Source organism: Plectropomus leopardus, chromosome 14 (genome assembly GCF_008729295.1).
Source record: "Plectropomus leopardus isolate mb chromosome 14, YSFRI_Pleo_2.0, whole genome shotgun sequence".
Classification (NCBI taxonomy): domain Eukaryota; kingdom Metazoa; phylum Chordata; class Actinopteri; order Perciformes; family Serranidae; genus Plectropomus; species Plectropomus leopardus.
The window spans coordinates 6233636-6255363 of record NC_056476.1 but is presented as its reverse complement, the minus strand read 5'-3'; the positions used below and the strand labels follow the sequence as shown (position 1 = coordinate 6255363).

At 39.5% G+C, this 21728-nt stretch overlaps 2 protein-coding genes across 5 annotated transcripts in view; both read left to right on the top strand.

The window, feature by feature from the left end:
- Window positions 1-816: 816 nt before the first annotated feature.
- On the top strand, window positions 817-8607 carry srsf5a (serine and arginine rich splicing factor 5a). 3 transcript variants are annotated; one of them, XM_042500112.1, is made up of 8 exons: window positions 817-924; window positions 2826-2960; window positions 3047-3117; window positions 3874-4008; window positions 4856-4925; window positions 6385-6458; window positions 6537-6644; window positions 7534-8607. In XM_042500112.1, the coding sequence occupies exons 2-8, from the start codon at window positions 2835-2837 to the stop codon at window positions 7838-7840; spliced, it is 891 nt and encodes a 296-aa protein (XP_042356046.1). In that variant the 5' UTR covers window positions 817-924; window positions 2826-2834; the 3' UTR covers window positions 7841-8607. The 3 variants fall into 3 exon arrangements, with proteins under 3 accessions (XP_042356046.1, XP_042356044.1, XP_042356045.1); XM_042500110.1 differs by having other exon boundaries at window positions 4847-4925; XM_042500111.1 differs by having other exon boundaries at window positions 822-924; window positions 2829-2960; window positions 4847-4925.
- A 2288-nt stretch (window positions 8608-10895) lies between these two features.
- pacs2 (phosphofurin acidic cluster sorting protein 2) overlaps window positions 10896-21728 on the top strand; it is a 76763-nt gene continuing 65930 nt past the window's right edge. For both annotated transcript variants that reach the window (XM_042500102.1, XM_042500101.1), the window contains exon 1: window positions 10896-11279. In XM_042500102.1, the coding sequence (XP_042356036.1) occupies window positions 11161-11279 (119 nt within the window). In that variant the 5' untranslated portion in view covers window positions 10896-11160. The remainder of the gene's footprint in view (window positions 11280-21728) is intronic.

Genomic DNA, 21728 nt, shown 5'->3' with positions numbered 1-21728 from the left:
TTAACAAACAAAAAAAGATACATTACAATAAACTAACAAACATCTACACTCATACACACACGCATACACACACGCACACACACACACACACACACACACACACANCACAAAACTGTAAAAGATAGTGAGAAAAGGAGGGAGAGAAACACCCCGGTACACATTCATACATAGTATACACTGAGTTGCAATAATATTACATGATCTTTAAATTCCACTGTCCCTTCTCAGAATATATTATATTATTTGTCTATGTCCATCATTTTTCACATGACAAGCATATTCAAAAAAACATTTTACTTTTGGAAAACTTGATTGTTAAACGCAAGTAGAAATATTCAATATCAATTAGTACTGATGACATATATATATCCCTCTATAACTAATGAGTATACATAAAAATAAAAAATATAAAAACATGCATAATATAAAAATAGTAATAAAAACTATTGTTCCATTAGTCATTTCTCGTATGTCCTTGTCAATACATCTATTTTTGTGACAATATATTATGATATATGCTGTAGGCAGGCCCTATAATAATCTATGCTCGCATTGTAAACTGTGAAGTGGGTTGCCAAATCCGTTTTGAATCCCCCTTTGGTACAAAGAAAAATATTTGCTTGTTTCTCTACAGTGGAAAACATTATGGTATAATTCAACTGAAGGCGCTTGCTGTTTATCTCACGATTACGAGTTAAAACTCGTGATACGCGTTTGAATGACAAAAAGGGGCAAAGTCTCCGAAGTTAAGGATTAACCGCGGCTGTTAAAAACCACCCCCCCAAAAACACTGGCAACCTGACGGCTGAAGCGTTTCCTGCTCTTCGGACTCTTTCGCCATTTTGAAGAAGTCGAGCCGAAAGACGGTCAGTTAAAGTCACAGCTTGTCAGCGACGTAAACAACAGATTCAAAGAGAAAATTAGGTGAGGAGTTAATTTTCTTGTTGCGAAATATTTGTATTAATTGTTTGTTGTGTTTTTTTAAAACAAATGACCGCGTGGTTTGTTAGTTCTTCACTGTGAATTATGTCTTTGTAGCTAACGGTTGGTAGCTAGCTCGCTGAAGCTAACTGTAGTCGACCTCGAGGCGAGCTAACGTAGCGTTATGGCCGATCCGAGCAAGAAGCGAAATCACTTATTTTAACCGTGTAAAAAAATGCTTACACTTCCCTCTATATCCCAGTGCTAAATTAAGATTTTTAACAAGTTTTTCTCTTGTATATGTATACAACGGTTTATGAATTCAGGGCGTTACTCAAAGAAATTTAAAAAAATCGCTAACATAGCAACAGTAGCGGAGCGTCTTCGTAGTAAAGGACTAACACTAGCAGGCTAAAACTAGGCCCAAAATGTGATGTTTTCAACCGAGATAACTCAGTTTGCAACGATTGTAAGTTGGCATCAGACGTATTAAAATACAAACGTTAGTCAAGTGACTAATTTAACGTTACTTAATACGTTTTTGAGAAAAGCAGAATTAATTGTAGTTTTGAGGCTGTTAGGGGTGGGGGCAGTCGACACAGCATAGTATTGCGATATCTTGCACAGCAATATAATCGGTACACGGACACCATGTATCGATTTTTTGAAATTATTAAGATTTCAAATACAAATTAAACTTTTGGTTGTCTACTAAAATAATAAAATTTTTATTGATTTAAAAGGCGTTTTAAGTCCACTAGATAACATTTGTTGTTCAGTCATTGTTTATTGCAGCAAACTGTGTTAAGTGGACTGCAGAAGCAGTAGATTTTAATATTCAAGTAGGACGTCATAAATTAAGGCATTTATAATATTAAGAAAAATGTACACTAAAGATTAAAAACGATACTTTGCATCTCTGTATCAATACACTACTGCCACACAAAAGTATTGCAACATTATGCTTTTTCGTCAAAGACAATTCACTGTGAATAACAGTAACGCTTCGACTTAACATGGATATTAAAGTAACACCTCTATTAAAATGGTCCAACAAAAATAGTTGAAATAGTGAACTTTTTTGTATGTTGGAGGGGATTCGTTTTGGTTTTGTGGGATAATGTGACTTGTTAACTGATCAGAGTAAAACTGGTTTAGACTAGAGTTGGCATATCTTGTCTTATTCAGGTTTGGTGGGTTTTACTTGAGTTGTTTTCAGCCAAGATCCGGTTTCAACTAGTTTTTAAGTATTTCCTGAATAAAAAAGAATTATTCTAGTTGAGTTGAGGAGTGGTGCACAACTTCAAAAGTCAGAAACACATCTGCCTTCTTGTCTGTATTTCTCATCAGTAACAGATCTGTTACTCATTAAGCTTGGAATTTGTACACTGTAAAATGTCTATAATTAACTTTTGGTCAACTGAGGTCAATATACTGAGCATGAAATATCAAATAGTAAGGTGTTTATTAGGGTCAACTGATAATGGTTTATCAACACTAATACCAATTATTAGTAGTTAATGAGACTGATAACCAATATTTTGAACTGTTATGCATTTGCAATAAAATTGTAAATCTGTCAATAGTTACAATTTGCAAGATAATGATCTCCAACACAAAACTATGTTTAAATGTTCCAGCAACATTTTTGTTAATAAAGTCAAATGAAAATTTGAATAAAGAATGAATAAATAGATATATTTCCCTGAGGTTTTACAAAGTAAAAGTTCTTCCCATGCATTTTTAATTAATTGATTTTTATTGGCGATCATCTGCAAAATGACAAAGAACCTCTACAATAATCGTCCCGGCCGATAATCTGTAGACCGCCTAGTATTTTTACTGCACTTTTCCTCATTCTCTGGTTAAATGTTTACTAAGTCATGTGTTTCTCCCCATCTCAGCAGGTAACAATGAGTGGTTGTCGTGTCTTCATCGGCCGTTTGAGCCCCCATGCCAGAGAGAGAGATGTGGAGAAGTTTTTCAAGGGATACGGACGGATTCGGGAAATCAACTTGAAGAACGGATTTGGCTTTGTGGTGAGCATGACCGACCACTTTGTATGAATTAAGAGTTCTGATCCTGTTCCTCGTGGTTAGAAAATAACCTCGTTTTGTCTCCTCAGGAATTTGATGATCACAGAGATGCAGATGATGCTGTGTACGAGTTGAATGGCAAAGAATTGTGCAGTGAAAGGTAAGGATTTAATCCTGCGTGGTTAGTTTGTTCTGAGCCGCACACACAGACTAAATGGCTGGTTTGTAACTAAAAGGAAACACAGCATTTAATTACCATTACTCTAATGCTTTTGAGTAATTTCCCAAACACTTAACACAGTTTTGGTGTAACTCCTAACTTTTTTTTGAGAAGCTTGCAAGTCATATCTGCTCTCTTCAGGGGTAAATTCTTTATTCTTTGAGGACAGAACTGAGTCCCAATGAGGATATACAAGTGCACTGCTGCTATGCTGGTGCGCCATTTTTTTAGCAGTCAAATGGCTTGCATTATTAGATTAAATCTAATTTAGTGTGGAGTATATCAAGTGGTGCAGTCAGTTGTTCTGGCAGCAAATCCTCCAGACTGCCTTTGAGAAAATACCAAAATTGATTTTTATTTTCCAAACAAGAAGATATAAATTAAAGTTAACAAATCTGTTGTCTTCAGACATTGAATCAGTAACTAAATCTATGGACCCACAAACTATTTATTTGAGATAATTTATCCTCATAGTTTTATTTTAATGCAAGGCTTACATCTGCCCAAATCACAATAACATCACAAACCATAACTGTTGATGCATTAAATAGCAAATTTGTGTTAAAGTCAGCCCACACAGAATTATGAATAGCTACCTCAGTGTATCTGTTATGGACTTCCTGCATAGAAATATTAGAAACATTTAGTTTGTTTTTCATCTGTATTATCCTAAGAATTTTCTGCTCTTCTTTTCAGGGTCACTATTGAGCACGCTCGCTCCAGAAGAGGAAGAGGTGGCGGTCCTGGAGGAATGGGACGTTTCGGTGGTAGCAGCGGTGGTGGCGGCGGCGGTGGCGGTGGCTATCGCCCATCTCGCAGCAGTGGTTCCAGGTATATTTGCCTTAAAAAACTGCTCCCTGAATCCTCATCAAACCATTTAGCTAAAGCTGAAGCTTCGACTCATGTTTTGTTTCAGTCGAAGAGGAAAGTACAGTACAGTAAAACCAATATTAAATGTTTCTAAATGTTTTATTGTTCTCCAGTGTTTGAATATTTCAGCCTTTAAATATGTTCACACATACATTCATGTTGAATTTGAGTCTGATATAGAACTGCCCTGAGATAACCTTGTTTAAATGTTGCTTTGTCATTTGTTAGCATGGATGGATATGAGTAAACAAAGTGATTAAAAAGGCCGTCTGCTCTTGCTTATATTTATAAAGACCACAGTTCATTTTATCTTTCAGTTTTGATCAGTCATCATACATTTCACTTGGTAGTAAAGTGAGGCAGTACACTTCATTTTCTTTTGTTTTATCTGGTTGTACCAAAGTCAAATAAAGCGCAGTGAACTGTGGCAGCTGAGCAAGTACACGAATTGCAAAAATCCATGAGTTAAAACCGAGAGAAGGGATTATGCTCATTCGTGCAGAGGAAATAAGCACAGGTGGATGTTTTCCTCTTTTGAGCAGCATTAACCAAGATAAAATCAGGAGATTAATGTGAACCTGTTTTTCCACGTCTCAATCAAACTCAAATATTGACACGGCTCATAGGCCGGCGGAGCAGCAGAACTGGTTATGCTGTGAGAATAAATCCAGGTGAATTTTTACAGCTAATATTTAATGTCAAAGGCTTTCCAGAGGGATTAAGATGCATTTACAGCCTCTACAAACACACTTTTTTTCAATGAAAATGTCGTATTAAAGTCTTCTTTTGGTTTGTGTTGACCGGACAGATATGGCCCTCCTGTACGAACGGACCACAGACTGATTGTAGAGAACCTCTCTTCACGGATCAGCTGGCAGGTAAGAGATAACTAAACTTTCTAATGTATCTTACAACACAAGCTTTAAAAAAAGTGTACACTATAATGATATATATATATTTAAATTGAAGCAGCATTCATTTGATCAGGCCGGGCCAATTTGTCTCTAGTCAGATTAGATTTTTAAAACTCAATAGCTATTTGGGTAGTTACTAGAGAAAGTCCCCAGTGTTCTTCTTCTTTTTTTTTTTTTTTTTTCAAACTTCTACCTACATTTTTTAATTACCAAAAAAACAACCTCAAAACAACAAATTACAGCTGCTGATTTCTAACCAAAAACCTTTAACTGTTTTTTAACAGCTGCTCTGATATGGTTTCCTTTATATCAGAGGTGAATGCACACCCTCCACGGAGGTTTCAAGAAGTGTGTAGCGCCCTCTCCTGGTTGTTTCTCTGAATAGTGTCCATTGTGGTGCCTCTCCTTACACGCAGTTGCCGGCGCTCTAAAGTCTTGGCTGGGCCCCGTAGCGGGTGAAAGTGGTCTAGCGCAGGATACGGTAGCCTTAGGAGGTCCGTAGCCACAGTCTGGAGGTTCTGTGGGCTGGCACCCCCGACTGCTGTAACCCCCCTCAAATCCACGGTCCCTACACTCTCCCGTATGGGTCTTTTTCTGTTGCTGATGGAGCTGGGGGGGTGTTGAGTCGGGCGCACACCCCTCCGCCTACTTGCTCTCTGGTGGTTCCTTACTTGTGGAGGCCGGATGCTGAGTCAAGGCCGAGGTCGTTTCTCAAGGGCTTAACACTGCATTGGTTCCCATTTGCTATTTGGACAAGTGGCTCTATGCTAATATCTTCCTGGGTATGGAGCGGTAAGTAGCATAAAACTCATGTGATTGGGTTTGTTCAGGGTCGGGTGGTGAAGGGGTGTAGAGTTACAGTCTCTAAGGGGAGGGAGGAAGTTAAACTATGTAAACACGTAACGACTTTTGAGACAAATCATTTTTAAGGGTCATATGTGTACAACTTTTTTCCACTTACTCAGAGTACTGTTACCTTTGATCACCAGTGAATACACACGTTCACCATAAATACTCAAGACACAAAATCGAATATTAATTTGTACGTAAAACCTATTAAGTTTAAAACTTAAATACATTAAAACTAACTGCTGTGCGTCCTGTCAGGCGTCACTATGGAGCCGACTTTGTTTATGTTCTGACACAAATTCATGGAGCCAATTATTGGGGCTTTAAAGCAGATTTAGTAAAAGCAACACTCGTCCACACAGAGTACTTTTTTGTGACTCTTTTGTTTACATGTCCTCCACTGAAATGAGAGCTTATCACAGAGTGACAAAAGTCAGCATTAGATAACCCGGGTTTCAGTGTGTGCTGGTGTCTTGCTGCCTGCTCATTTCTCTCCCCGCAGGTCTGAGAAGGCTCTCACTGCCACCTTTTGTTTTGTTCTCCGTCACTAATCCCGCATTATGCTTTGAAACAGGACCTGAAAGACCTGATGAGAAAAGCAGGTGAAGTTACCTTTGTGGACGCCCACAGGCCCAACAAAAATGAAGGGTGAGTTGCTCCTCTGTTCATCAAACTGTGTTTGTGTCCAGAGTTCAGTGCTAATGAATGTCTCTGTTTTTTCTTCAGAGTTGTTGAGTTTGCATCGCGCAGTGACATGAAGAACGCCATCTCCAAGCTTGACGGGTCAGAGCTGAATGGACGCAAACTAAAGATCTTTGAGGACTGCAGAAGAAGGTGAGTTTGTCTTTACTGTTTTTCCTTAAGAGTCACGTTAAAATACATGTATTTGCACTTTTGTGGCAAAAAATTATGCAATGATGTAAAAACTTGAAACATCAGTTAACTCCTCACATGTAAAATCTTGGGCGGCTGCTCCAGGAACAGTTATTTATTTTGGAAAATGTATATTTTTGTCTGCCATGTGTCAGAGAAACAGAGTGTCTACTTGGACTCGCTGTTCAGTCTTAGCGGCTTTTTGGGAACGTGTTATGACGGCACAAAGTATTCTTAATGAACTTGTATCCTGTCGTGCACTCCTGATGAAAACTTAATTCTGTTGGACAAAAAAATCCACCAACTTTGACTGCATCGGTGCTTCTTTATGATATTTTAACCACTGTTCATCCCTAATGTCATTTCTGTATGTTTTTATTAATATTTGCAGTGAAAAAAAAGAAAGGTGCTGATTTGAAATTGTACGGTGGCAGAATTTGCGATATCAGCAAATATTGCGTCATTGTTCAAACAATCTGCTTTGTATCGTGATTAAACTTGTGATTTACATCCAAAAAATGTCTGCAAAAAGAAATATCTTTTGGTAATTTTGCCTGTTACTGACAATTTCAACCTTTTTGCTCTTCATCTTAAATTCTTGATTCAGTTATTGTGCACTCAGTGTGTTTGCTGTTAATTCTAAAATCCAACACACCAAAGAGAGCCTGATGTAATTTGGGATGTTGTGCAGATCTGTCAACTCCAGTATTTTTACCAAAAGATCTAAAAGATCTCACCCAGTGCATTTTAAAGATTTTCATGTCATTGTTTCCAGCATTTGCTGTACAAGCTGTGAAAGTGCAAAGTTCATCAGAATAAATCCTAAAAGAAAACTTCTCTCTCCCAACAGTCGCAGCAAGAGCCGCTCCCGCAGCTACTCCCGCTCCAGGAGTCGCTCCAGGAGCCGCAACCGCTCCAGGAGCCGCTCCAGGTCCATGAGCCGCACCCCCGAGAAAAAGACGTCAGGAGGGGGCAGGACCTCCAACAGATCCCCCTCCAGGTCCAAGTCTCGCTCCAAGTCCCGCTCCAGGTCTCGCTCCCGTTCACCCGCCCCCGCTCAGAACAAACAGTCCCGCTCGCGCTCTCGTTCTCGTTCCCGCTCTCGCTCCCGCTCCCGTTCACGTTCCCGCTCCGCCTCCGCAGACAGCAAACATTGAGATCGAACCACCTGGAGGCCGTAATATAGACTGTGTGGTGGCACGTGATTATCATTTTTTATTGAAGGGGAGGAAACCGCCTTTTTACGTGGCTTCTTTTGAATCAAGATCTTCAGTCATTGGCTTTGATTTCTCGTTTGTTTTTGTTAGTGTGGATTTGCTTCCACAGGAAAATTATTTTTGTGTTCCTGTTGCTTCATGATTTCCCTCTTTTAAACCCCCCCCCCCCCGTGTTTTAATGAATTACCGCGTGACGGGAAAACATTTCGATCAGCGGTGATACTCGTCGCCACCCTGTGCGAGCTGCCTGCCGCGTCATGATTCCATCCACTCCCCCGTTCTTCGCCCGAGCGTTCACAGCCGTTCAAGGTTAGGCGGGAATGGTCTTCATTCCCCCAAAATGTTGATAGGTATGTTTTCTGTTTGTAACGCAAGCTCCTGGCATTGCCGTGAAACTGTGATTCTGCTTGTGATGACATGTTGCATTCGCCGCCCTGATATGTGAACCGTAAAATGCAAGCGTCTCAGTCGGTGGTTTTAGTTCAGCTTTCTCGTGTAATAATGTTTGAATCCGGCATTAATTTAGTTTAACACTGCTGCTGTACCAGGACCTCGTCTCGTGTTGATTTATTTTCTTTTTTTATTTACTTTGTCTGCAGCCTCGGCCTGTGGGGGCTGTGGCTCTGAACACAAGTGTCTGTTTCAGCAGGAAGAAATGTCTTTAAGTAAGTTTATTGATTTGATACTAATAAAACACTTAATGCTTATTGTCGTTTAATTTTTTTCTAGTATTGTCCAGAAAGAACAGTGTTGTTTTGTTTTGTTTTTTTAATATTATTTGTGAATGTGGGTCTGGGGACTCATAAAGTCTCTGAAGTTCAATTAAATAAAACTTTAACAAAATGTTACATCTGTCAGCCAATGTTTGTCAGCACAAACACAAAACTCAATAAATATACCGTCACCCTGCTCAAATAATGCACGGATGGAAAAAATACTAGATATGGTTACAAAATTTAATTTAATCTTGGAACTGTTCATTTCTATATTTCTATTTCTAAAGACAGAAATTACAATCCATAATTGTATATTGTGTTTTAATGCTGACGATAGTTAAAATACTTGGTGAAAATTACAAATAACAAAACTTAAATGCCAAAATGACTAAACACCAACTACAAATCCAGTACATTGTGCCGAACGTATTTAAAAACTCATTGAATAAAACATTCATGTTGAGTTTGGATCAAAACTGAGCTGCTGTGGTGGTTGAACAGACTATAAAACAGGCTCTGCAGGATATGAAACACAACAGTGACTTATTGTACTTTGATGTGTTGGGGTGATACATATTTTAATATCCTGCACAGGTGGACGAGACAAATATTAAGTGAGAGTTCAGTGCCGTCGTACCTGGAGGAGTTTTTTAATATGTTTTAAACACTTGTATCATAAAATACGATTCTTAAGGGGTTTTTCAGCACAAATTTGAGGCATTGCTGGGTAAAAGGTGGCGAGCTACTTAACAAGAAATGACTCAAAAAATACAAAAATAATTATATTCAATGTTTTACATGCTAAGTAGATTTTTAAATCAGCCAGGCATATGTCAACAATTAGCATTAACATTGATTGTGACAGTTAACCTATTTTCTCCATAAGCCAAATATGATTAAAAAAATTATGTCATCAGTTGGAAAATAGAAAGTAAAAATTCCAAGGCAAAAGCCCAGAATGACCCAGAAATAATAAAATGCATGTTTTTTATGCTTTGATGGCTGTGGGTTCAAAAATGGCAGCTTGAATGGGTTTCAATGGTGCATTTTTTGCACTTAACCGTGTGAATGTGATAATTTTGTTTACACTATTTTAGACTTATTGTAAGAGCCGAGCTGGAAATTCCAACATTACAGAAAAATTCACAATCTTGCCAAAATGTATGTGATATGCATGAACACAGCCAAAATTATTTAAAAATAATAATAATATAAAGCACATAAAATGCACCAGACAGTCCCTAAGGGTTAAGAAATGTATTAACTAAGGAGACTGCTATAAATAGTACAGGAGAGGAGTGGCCATTTAGAAAACAGGCAAGCTTCTTATAGTTATCCATAGATTATTATGAGTCTAGTTTATCCGGCAGCTCATAATAATCCTTAAAGTGGCCAAGTTCATGTCGCACAGTCCCCGAGAACCTGGATGGTGAATGTTTGCGCCTCCAAAGTCAAGAAGTGTTGCAAAACAGCAGAGATTTAATTAAATAAAAGTGTGTTCTTGAGGAGTTGAGGGTCATTGAGTTCGTCAGCTTTAAGCACTGATCACCACACGGTGGCAGCACGTGCTCAGCATCAAACTGGAGAAAACAACTGAGTGGAAAATGAATATGAGTGATATAAGTCATCATAAATATCAATTCATTCATGATTCAAAATTGTTATTTATGTGGTCTGAGGTGCATCAGCAGGGCAGGTTTGGGAGCATGTAGACACAAAATTGCATAACAAGGGGAGAAAATGAGACTCTTTCACTTCTTGTTCTGCGAGGATTTAACCCTCCATAAAGCAGCACAGTGACTTGTGAAGGTGGTCCGTCTGCAGCAGTGCACCTCTGTGTCTGAATACTAAGTAACGACATTTTTTTTTTTTTTTAAATCGATCTCGCGACACGACTCGTGTCCACGGACCCACCCCAGACCTGCACCGGCTGCACCTGCCAGAGAAATGGCCAAAATGCGGCTCGAGAGACTTTCAATGACGTTTTCATCTCAAAAGGGGGAAATGTATGGAGGGTGGTTAGTGCCAGACACAAGTCGTTTGAGGAAGACTGAGAGCAGTGATATTGAGCGAAAATTAGTGCCACCAAATAAAAATCTGCTAAATTTCTTATTGTATTGATATTTAGCCGCACGAACACAATACATCGACCTTTTCTAACATCAGGAAGATGTATTGCGCGTGTATGCTGGCTCCTCCTGCCCCCTCTCCGCCTCTGTGTGGCACTAATCACCCCTCATACCCGCGGAGCAGCGTGGTAGGCACAACAAGCTCAGCGGTCGGTGCTCTCACTCCTGCTGCTCCCACTGCAGATCCTCCGCGGCGCAGGAGCACCTCACCGACCCGCCGGCTCCACACGGACGGAGAAATGAGCTCGTCCTCCGCCGTACTAACGTGAGCGTGTCGCGGCAGTATTATTTTTATTTTTTTTGTATTTTTGAACGGACACACTCGCACGCGCTCGCACACACAGGGGACCCGCGCCGGTGCGCTGTTTACAAACCCGCCGCTCGGAGTCGGACAGTCCCGCCCGCAGCTAGGACCATGGCGGAAAGAAGTGGCCGGCTGAGTTTCCCCGGGAGCGGGGCTCTCAACAGACCGGTCCCCATGAACCTGTTTGCAACCTGGGAGATAGACGGATCCTCCCCGAACTGCATCCCGAGGTAAGCGGCTGCACGCACCGCACCACCCCGCACCACCCCGCACCGCCCCGCACAGCACCGTCCTTTAAACTTTAAAGCGTCTCCAATGCGCCATGCAGGCTGTCATTTGTCAGATCGGTCCAGCTGCACAGCGGCTTACCACCTCACAGCTGCGTGATATCATCATGCCAGCGGATGCCCGTGCAGGCCCTGCAGCGGGCTCGTGCAGCCATGTTTTCATGTTTAACTTCAGGTTGGCACGCGACCACCGACACAAACAACTCAAACAAATAAGCTGCATCACCAGAGCACAGGTAAATCACACTGTAAGGGTGTTTATTATTTCTGTTTGCTGATTTGCTCATAATGATCCTCGCAGCTGTCGGGGCAGATAACCAGCTTTATGCAGGATCATTGTGCCAGCAGGCTGCACCGCAGAGACCATTTGGCTCCTGTGGCCCCCAGAGACTCAGACTATGACCCCCCCTCACTGACTGATTCAGATTTGTATCATCAGATAATTATTGCACAACTTTAACAAAACAATCCTGAATTTCATGTTCACTCAGTAGCTTTTTCTGGACGTTTCTGATCATGAGGGTCATAGAGATGCATCTGTTAACATGTGAGCACAGGTGTTATGATGTTAGGGCTGCAGCCAGGGGCGTATTATGAGACGATGTGGCCCCCGGGCACATTTATGCGAAAGGCCCCACCACCTCTCCTACAGAGGAGCAAGACGCACAGACTCTGTGGTTTTGCCTCAATTTGTTTTTGTTTTGCATCTCTTTGTGGTAATGTTTTGCCTCCTTATGGTTGTTTTGTGCCATTTTGTAGTAGTTTTATGTCTCTTTGAGGTAATTTGGTGTCTTTTTTTGGTTGTTTGTGTCTAATTTTATATTAGTAGTTGTCTTGCCCTTGGCATTCCTATTGTTGAGCCCTGCAGTGAATTTACAGTATAAATGACAAAACACATAGAGGTTTTACCACACTGTCCATTTTCTAAAGCTTAACGTGATATAAAAGTTGCACTTTTGATAGAAGTCATAAATGAGACGTTCATTTTAAACTGTGGGGTTGAATGTTTGGATTGGTTCACACTGTCATTAAAAACAGATGTGATGGGAAATCGTATTTCATTTGGGAGCAGCAAAAACAACTCTGGATGTGGTATCTGTTTTCAAACATTTTAACTGAAAAGATCCAACAGGGATTTAAACAATGTCCACTTAGTGTTCAGACTCTTTTCATTGAATTTCAGTCATCTTTGAGCTACATGTGATGTTCATTTAACCAAAAAATGAAACAAAAAAGACCACTTTTATTTTGGTAGTGTTTCTGGAGATATGATTAAAGCTTTTTGGCATCATGTTGACATCTGATAAATATTCAGCTCTGGTTGTTATTTCATGATCAGGACAAACTAAATGCACATTTTCGCAGTGATGTAATGACAGAAATTCATTTTGTAGAGTTTGTGGTTTAAACTCCTCTTGACTAATACCTGCTGTCAGACTCTGGTCAGCAGCTGTCTGCCTGTGGAGACACAGAGGGGAGAAAAAAAAGGCTGTAATTAATATGAGAGATGGGGGAGTATATGTGCTTTTTTATTTATTTATTTTAAAGTGATGACTGCCTCTCCTTGGCCTCTCTCTATCCTCTTAAGTTAATACCTCCAGTTGGTATTACATTGCATGGCTTTTAGCTGAAATAAGACTAATTCATTTCCAGTAATAGCAGAGCTGTGATGTTACTCAGCGGACAAGTAGATAAAAAGGTTTCTGTGACTGAAACGGTGCCGGGTTCAATCCCTCCTGACCCTGCGTGTCTGTCGGCAGCATGAACGTTGTAGACTGTTAAATGTCTTTAATGTGTTAGTTTTCTGCACAGTGAGTTGGAGGCTCAGCAGAGTCGCCTCACTGTCAATCAAGATCGCTGCAGCTCTCTATTGACCGCCGTCTGTCGGAGTTTAGACAGGAGGAAGTCCGCTTGTTAACCACAGTCAAATCAACAGTCTCACTCAGTGAAATCGGCCTCTCAAAGTGCATAAATGAACTTCTGTTGATCTTCAGAGGGGGATTTTGTTCCCTTTTTTATTTTTACTGCTCTTTTCTGACCTCGAGAAGCATCATGAAGCACTTTTTAGAAGGTTATGATTTTTTGGGGAAGAAGACTGCAAGCTAGTAAACATACATGTAAACAATGCTGCACTGAAAACCAAAATTTGGATTTGCAGTTTCTATTCTAAGTAATCAGAATCAGGTTTATTGCAAAGTAGGTTTTCACATAAAAGGAATTTGTCTCAGTGTCTTGGTGCATAACAGTTAACATAGCAGGAAGAAGAAGAGAAAAAATAAGTGCTGCAAAGGTCAATTATAAATTAATGACTTGTGGGGTGTTTAACAGGACATGTAGCTTTGTTTATTGTGATTTAATGTGAATTTTTTTTAACTCTTGTCTGGCTGATGATGCAGAGCAGTTTCAGGTGATCATCGGTCTCAGCAGTCCTCTGATTTGATCATTTAACGTCTCTGTGTTTGCATGTAGAAATGTTCTGATGCTGCCGAAACATCGTTTTACTCATTCAATAAATATGTCAGCAGGTAAATGTAAAATTTATAATAAAAAAATACTGAAAAAATTCTGAAAAAATATACTAAAAAATATGAGAAATATATACTAAAAATATGAAAAAAAAATATATAAAAAACAGCTTTACAGTATGGATGGAAATATTGACTAATGAATTTGTTTTTTCTAACAGAATTGCCTGAAAAAATGCTGGCATTGAATGTTTCTGTAAACCTTGGGTTCATTACATGTGCACATTATTATGTAGTGGATATGTTGAATGGTTAAAGTGTGGTTAGGTTTAAGCAGAAAAAAAATGCTTGGTTTTGGTGAGGAGAGGATCAAATTTTGTCTAAAATACCAGGTTTTGGGGGCACAATCCTTGCAGAAAAGCAGTGATGTCTAAATACAAAAAAACCCTCTTTTGGTGGCACTAAATCTGCTGGAAAAGCAACAATATCCAGATTAAAAAAACAACTGCTTTTTGTGTTACTATCCGTGCTGGAAACACAGCTGAGGAAAAGAAAACACCTCCACCTCCTGATGACATAATCAGCTCATGCACCATGTCACTTTAGAAATGTTGATATTATACAGAAGACAAGTGCAAATGTAACGTAAAATTGGTTTGCAGAAATGTGCAATGTCTACATTTTCTCCGGGCGAAACTTCACAGAATATGTGCAACGTGCAGGGGTGATATGTAAATGCATTCATTCAACATGTTTTTTAAGCCTCTTTTTGTGCACTGAATGCAAACATATCATTTGTTTGTTTACAAGAAAACTCCACAGGGCACCTTTTAATATTTCATTTTCTATCAAAACAGAAAGAAAGCTGAGAGGGTGTCAGAGTAGAGGAGGCACATGGGAGAATGTTTTTGCTGATTTTGGCAAAAACCTTCCAAGTTAGTCATAAAAATTGTGCACAATCAGTGTTTTTCACACATCTCATTTACTCTAAGATCTGTTGTAGGTTTATCATTCACACGGTCCGACACAGCCAGATGCATACTCATCAAAAGCAGATTGTCCAAAACATATTGAGTCCATGGTTTGTATTAATACATCAGAAAGAAGTGTAAAAAAATATCTTGAGTAATGTTTAATTATGTAACTTTACCTCGTGCAAATATCAGTCTTAAAAAGTGCCATGGTTTGCTGCTGTGTTGAAATAATAGTTCAACATTTTGGTAAATAAGCTTATTTACATTCTTGCCAAGAGTTGAATGACAAAAATCAAAACCACTCTCATATCTGAAGCTCCAGATAGCTCCAGGCCAACAAATAGTCCTGCATGTGACCCCTGGAAAAACTGCAAATTTATATTTTTACACTTTTTTCTTTTCTTTTTTTTCAAATTTAACACACAATGTGTAAATTTAGGCAAGGCTAGCTGTTCTCCCCTGCTTCCAGTCTTTAGTCTAAGCTTAAGTAACCATCTTCAGGCTCTAACCTCATATATAACTTACAGATATGACAGTGGTATCGATTATTTTTCTGCAAGAAAAACAGGAGTGTTGTTTGAGTTTTCAGGTCATGCATGAATGATGATTCAATGTGTATTTCTCTCAGTATGTTGAGAAGAGTGATTAATGTACTTTTTTGTCATTCTGTTGAGTATACAAGTGAATAAAAGACTGCAAGACTGTAGTTTAAAGCAGTTTTCAAGAGCAAGCAGGACTCTATGGCTCTCATCCATAGTCAGCGTGTTGCATAGAGGAGGCGACAGTCAGCGCGGCTCCAGTTTGGAGAAGCAGGCTTGAGTCCGACATGGAAGCACCACTGTGGATAGGGTCAGCAAAAAATGTATTTTGGCCTCTTAAAAAATGTCCCACATAGTGAAATTAATATCATCCTAAGTTTATGCAACATTGAGAGCATTTTTACTGCTTTACCTTCCCATCAAACGGTGATTTCCAACAGAAAAATGAAGCCGTTACATCGCTGTCTTCAAAATCAGACTCTGAACTCATTTAACATCGCTTACATTACGATATAGTTAATATGTTTTAGCTTCCACGTCGTCTCCAGCCTGCTTCACCAGTCTGGTAACATTTCGATTGTTCTTTAGTGTTTGTAATTCACTGACTATGGATAAATGCCCCACTTCAAAAAATGCAAACTACCCCTTTAAATAGCTGGATTATGCAATAACAGTAAGATGGTAAAACATGAGATTATATTCCCAGTGGAAAATGTAGGATCGTATTACATCCCTATACTTAGACACTGATTCTGTTTTGTTGCCAAAATGAGAGTTTAGATGTGATCCATGCTGTAAACTTGATAAACCTTTTGTGTCTTAATCCCCTCCTGGTACTCTTTACTTCGTTTTGGTTCATTGCTAAAGCAAACTGTACGTAATAAAGGGCCATGTAGCATTTTTTAAATGTGAAACGGTGCACTGTGTTCCTCTCCTGATTTTATCAATTTATCCCTTAATTTCTTCATGCACCCATAAATCCCGCTCGCTGTGGCTCCGAGGCCTCTGAAGCCCAAGACTATTAGTCTGGTCGGCTTATAGAGAAGTGCTGCCTCGGCACCGATCTCACGTTTCACAGAGTCACTTCAGGACACGTGCCGCTCCACGCTGAGATGCTTAATAATCACCTATTATAGGTGAGGGAGGGGCATTAATCACCTGTCGTAGAGGGTGGCTGAATGATAATAACCTGCAGATGGGAAAATCCAGATGTCGTAATTTGAATGCAAATGTTGAGGTGCAGGTTTTTTTTAATAAGACATTTTATGAGGATGTGGCTCATAATGTGGATATGATGTACGGTCCGGGGACAGCCAGGGTTGTCCTTATTACACTCCTCAGCAGCCGGCCTCAGTGTGTGTCTGACGTCCTGAGTGTGAGCGTGAAATGTACTCTTATGTTCTGTCAGCTCATCGTGAGAGGCATTTGAATGAGCACCAAGTGCAGCTTTTCATTGCTCGAGGTGTCTGAATGTGTTCCAATAATTACACACTTACTCCTAAAGATGGTCGTGTCCTCTAAGAGCCTCTCAGCCCTTTTAACCTGCGTTCAGAATCAGTCACACCACCGTTGTGGACACCTAAGCCTCTCTGCTCTGAGGAGCCAAAGCCGAGAAGCTGTGTTTGTTCTCGGTATTTTCTCAAGTGGGCATCGGTTGCATTTCTGCACATCAGCCTACAGGCGCGAGGCCGAGTGCCGCGAGAGATGGGGGCCAATCTCAGAGACAGAGGCGGGATTGAACGGGCCCCTCGAGTGGCAGCTGGACCCAGTAGGCTGTAATATTTGGGCCTGTTGGAGGCGAGAGTGCTGAGACGTCGCTTTGAGCAGCAGAGAGACACTTGCTCTTTTGTCCCCCGGCTGCCTGGGATGCTCACACTGCGGGAATTTAGAGTAGGATGAATGAGAGGCAGTTAAAGCCTCTCATTGTTTTATGTTCCCCTTGTTGTTCTTGTTGTCCTGCACTCAGAGCCCGTTCTGTACCAATGTTTGGAAGTTTAAACGAGACTGAGAGTCTGCAGCCGGCAGCTCTGTGAGGCTGTACCCGGTGGTGCTTTGAGCTAAATGCTACGTCAGCATGCCAACATGCTGATGTTTAGCAGGTGTGGACTAATATTTTGCTCTGCTCGCCATCTTAGCCTGGTGTGTCGAGGTCTCACCAAAGTTGTTACAGTTCATCCTGACTGCGACATGAACGTGTGTACCAAATTTCATGGCAATCCATCTAATGGTTGTTAAGATATTTTACTCAAAAACCGCAAAATGCTGAGATATTTCACAGAATTGGTGGAGAATGTATTGGAAACATATCCTCTGGGGACAATGAATATACATACTCAGTTTCACGGCAGTCCACCCAAGAGTTATTGTGTGTTTAACTGAAAAATGTAAGAGGAAAAGTCAAGGGATCACAAAAGTCATTGGGATTCATCCTCTTGGAACCACAAATGTTTCTATGAAATTTGGTGCCAATCCATTTTGTAAATGTTAAAATATTTTAAGTGGAAACTCTGACATGCTGGTTGTGCTAAAGGAAACTTCTACTATCAAGGATTTATCCTCTGGAGATCATTAAAAGATTTTGTACCAATTAATCAAACAGATGTTGAGATATTTTACGGAATAAGTGAAAGTTACTGAATGGAAATCGATCCATAAGCATAAATGTCGGTAAAATAAAATGTGTTGATCCAGCACATGTTTAATCAATCTACCAATCAAATTTGATTTTATATAGCACCTTTAAAACAAATCAAATGCAATTCAAAGTGCTTTATTTTTTGATTGAAGAAACAAAAACAAGATCAACATAGGAAATAAGCAAAAATGGATCTTAAAAATAGAATAAGTATAATATTGTGACATAAGACACATATAAGCCAGACTAAATCTAGTATATGTTTACAAATATCAATAGATATATTACTTAGGAGAAAATCATTGAATGGAAATTCATCCTCTGGGCAATATGCATGAGATATTTTTCTAAAAAATTATAGCATCAAAAAATTAGGGGGTCCCCAAAGTCAGTGTGATTCATCCTCTGAGGACCATGCCATCCAAAATATCATGGCAATCCATTCAATTGTTGTTGAGACATTTTCTATAAAAACAGAAATATCAACCTGCTGGTTGCACTAGAGGAAAGTCAGGAGATAACGATGCTACAAGGATTTCTCCTCTGGGAACCACGAATGTTTGCATAATGAGAGGAGATATTTCAGTCTGCACTGAAGTGGTGCAGCAGTCTGACAAAGTCGAATTACTGCTAACTTTCGCACTTTTTCACACAGACGTCTTTTTGAAGCGAATCTCTGCTGTGTTCTTTGAATGTTAAGTCAGAGGGCCTTATGTAAGACATCCAGATATCCTCCATATTGCTGATGCAGCCTGTCCTGGAGGACAGACGGGGCAGGACGGGGAAAGGGCAGTCGCCTCCTCTCACTTACACACACACACACACACACACACAAACATTGGTTGAGATGCTTTTCGACTCTGCAGGCCGATCAATTTTGCCTCCAGCTGACTTTCCTCATGCCTCAGCGCCCGGCGTCATGCCTCACTGCCTGCTTTTTGTATTCTCTCATTATTTCCCCACAGACAATATTTGATTTTAAGGAACCAGCGATGATAATATCAGTTCTGCTGTTGTTTTAAACCGCCGTCTCTCTGCAGAACGACTTTAAGAACATGAAAAAGCTGCTAATTAGAGAGTCTCTATATGTTCACAAAAACCTGAAATACAGGAAAAACCTGATACAAAATGGGGTTGTTTTCACTAAAGTTAGCTGGTGTAGTTTCAGTAGTTTCAGTCAAGGCCTGCAGCCATCTGACCGATATCACACAGCTGATAAAATATAGACGTAAACACCAGATTACTGTGAATCGTCTGGTTTAACCCGGATCTGTTGTGTCAAGGATGCATTCAGTTGCATATTAGCAGCTACTTAGAGGCAACACAGCAACACAGAAAGCAGTTAATCTTCCTTTGGGTGAATAATGTTTGTGAAAATTGCTGAAAAATTAAAGGCCGCTTTTGTGTTTGAGGCGTTAAATACCTCAGGGGCTCAAGAGCTGGAAACAGTATTACTGTGCAACACTGGATCTACAGCGCTGACGTTTTATTAGCATACGCTCACCAAATTAAATCCACGCTAATTGGAAAATGTGACAAGCACATGTGCCGCTTGAGATACGGAGTCGAGAATCACATTTTCAACTCGGCAGCACGTTCACTTCTTGGAGGAAAATGTCAGCGCAGATGCAGAAAGTCAGTTCATAAGTCAGTGTCATGATCAGTCCCGGGGGGCAAAACGTCCTCTTCAGAGGGCTCTTTAGTCTAAACAGACCTCGGGGTGACGGAGAGCAGACGAAATGGCATCCGGCTGAAGCAGACACACGATAAGAACGGCTTATAGTGAGATATCAAACGGTTTCATTCATCAGTAAAATGTAAAGCCCCAAATGCTTCAATTATCTGTTTGCTACCAGTGTCTGCAGGGACTGATTAACATTTGATTTTCAGTATTTGAGAAGTTGTTGTTTTGTTTATAGAGAAGTTTTGAAAATGTTCTGTTTATTCATTGAACTCTTTAAAACTTTGGATCAATTTCTGTCATAAACATGGGAGGAAGGCACTGAGCAGCAACAGTGGAAATGTCCAAAAAAATGGCTAGAAATAAGTAAGAAAGGACAACAAATTAACCTGACAATTAGTTAAAAAAAAGATAATTTTTTAACATAATTTTAAATTTTTATTTTTTATATACTGAATATAGTTTTCCCCAACTTCTTCTTTTCCCTAACTAAACGCCTTTCCTTGCTTACAAAAAAATACTTAAAAAATAAACAATAAAAACACCCCCAAAACAAAAAACAACAAAAATCAATCTCAACAATACCCCCCCATAAAAAAACCAATGGCTTTGAATTTTTTAACATAATTTTTTCTCCCTGGACATTTTCCCCAGCTTACCTGAGAGTTAGTAAAAACAAAAATAAAGGCAAACAAGACCTTTTAAAAAATGCAAAAAACCCCCAAAACATTATTTAAAATATGTAATAATAATAATAATAATAATAATAATAATAATAATAATAAAATTATATTTTCCCCTTGCTTTTTCTTTTTTCCCTGAAAACCTTTCCTTAAGCTTTCCTTAAATTAGTTTTTAAAAAAATCTAAAAAAAAATCTAAACAGTACAACATATTGATAGGGTTTACACGCTGACTGAGAAAAGTAATCTTAACTTAAGCTTTTCTTTTCATTTTTTTCCAGAGCTTTAAAACACACCTCACTTCCTCCATAAGTCAGTGAGTTTGTTCTGTTTCTTCAGTGGAAACTTCTGGAAAAAAATCTTGAATCTGAACCTTAAACTCAAATTATTCTTTCAAATTGCTCTTCCAAAGGTCCAAAATAAACGTTAACCTACTTTTTGTTCAATTTAAAACAGCTGTTATGCAAAATATAACCGCTGACATCACTGCAGATTATGTGTATTTTAATAGAAAGAATGAACTTTAATTATTCTTATTTTTAAACTCAATTTCTAAAAAAAACATCATTGTGTGAAACTGAGTTTTTGGAGATTTTTGGCTGCAGCCGTGACCTTATTTCCAAATGTAGCTCAAATTAAAGAAATATGTGGCTGATTGCAGCGGCCATCCCGGAGCCTGTTTACTTTGTCACATTGTTGCAGCAGTTTCGGATAATGCAGCTAAATGAGGTTAACGGGCTGAAAAAAAAGGCAAAGAGAGAGATTTGTCAAAACTTTGTGCCAGATGTAGATGAGATTATGTGTTGAGGCAGTGGAGGCTTAGTGTGGTGAAAAGGAAATGTGACATTTCTGGAGCGGTGTGTGCTGGCCGCCTCGTCCCTCTTTGAATCATCCGTCCCGGAATAAAATGTTCCGAGGTGTCGTCTCTGTCGTCCTCTGACACATGTAAACAGTTTATTTGAGAAAGTTTTTGGGAACTGTTCTTCTTTTCACTGAAACTCTTATTGTGGACATTTCCATTGAAAAGTGTCATTGTTGTCCATCTCTGAATGTTAAAAAACAACAGTGGTGGAAGTTTTTTTTTATTGCCAGCAAAAGTGAAATAAAAGCTAAACTGAGATTCATTCACGTTATTTTTATTTTTCGGCGCTTTTGTATGTGTGTGGCCTGCGGTCTGGCTCCTGGTTGCTACCTTTTACCTTTGACCCCGACCTCGTCTGTGCACTTTCCCGAGGAACATCCTGAACGCAGCAAAATTAGAAAAAAAATAAGAAAATGCAGGCAGGGGGCATCGCAATTAAACGATCGTACCAGAGGCTCAAAACTAGACCTGCAACAATGAATTGATAAAATCGATTATAATCGATTATTAGCTTGGGAACAAATAAAATTATCGATACGTTGTTTTGATTGTTG

Coding starts and splice junctions, on each gene's coding strand:
- srsf5a (XM_042500110.1), top strand. CDS start 2,835: ATGAGTGGTTGTCGTGTCTTCATCGGCCGTTTGAGCCCCCATGCCAGA. Junction 3,118..3,873: donor AAAGAATTGTGCAGTGAAAG/GTAAGGATTTAA, acceptor TCTTCTTTTCAG/GGTCACTATTGAGCACGCTC. Junction 4,009..4,846: donor TCTCGCAGCAGTGGTTCCAG/GTATATTTGCCT, acceptor TGGTTTGTGTTG/ACCGGACAGATATGGCCCTC.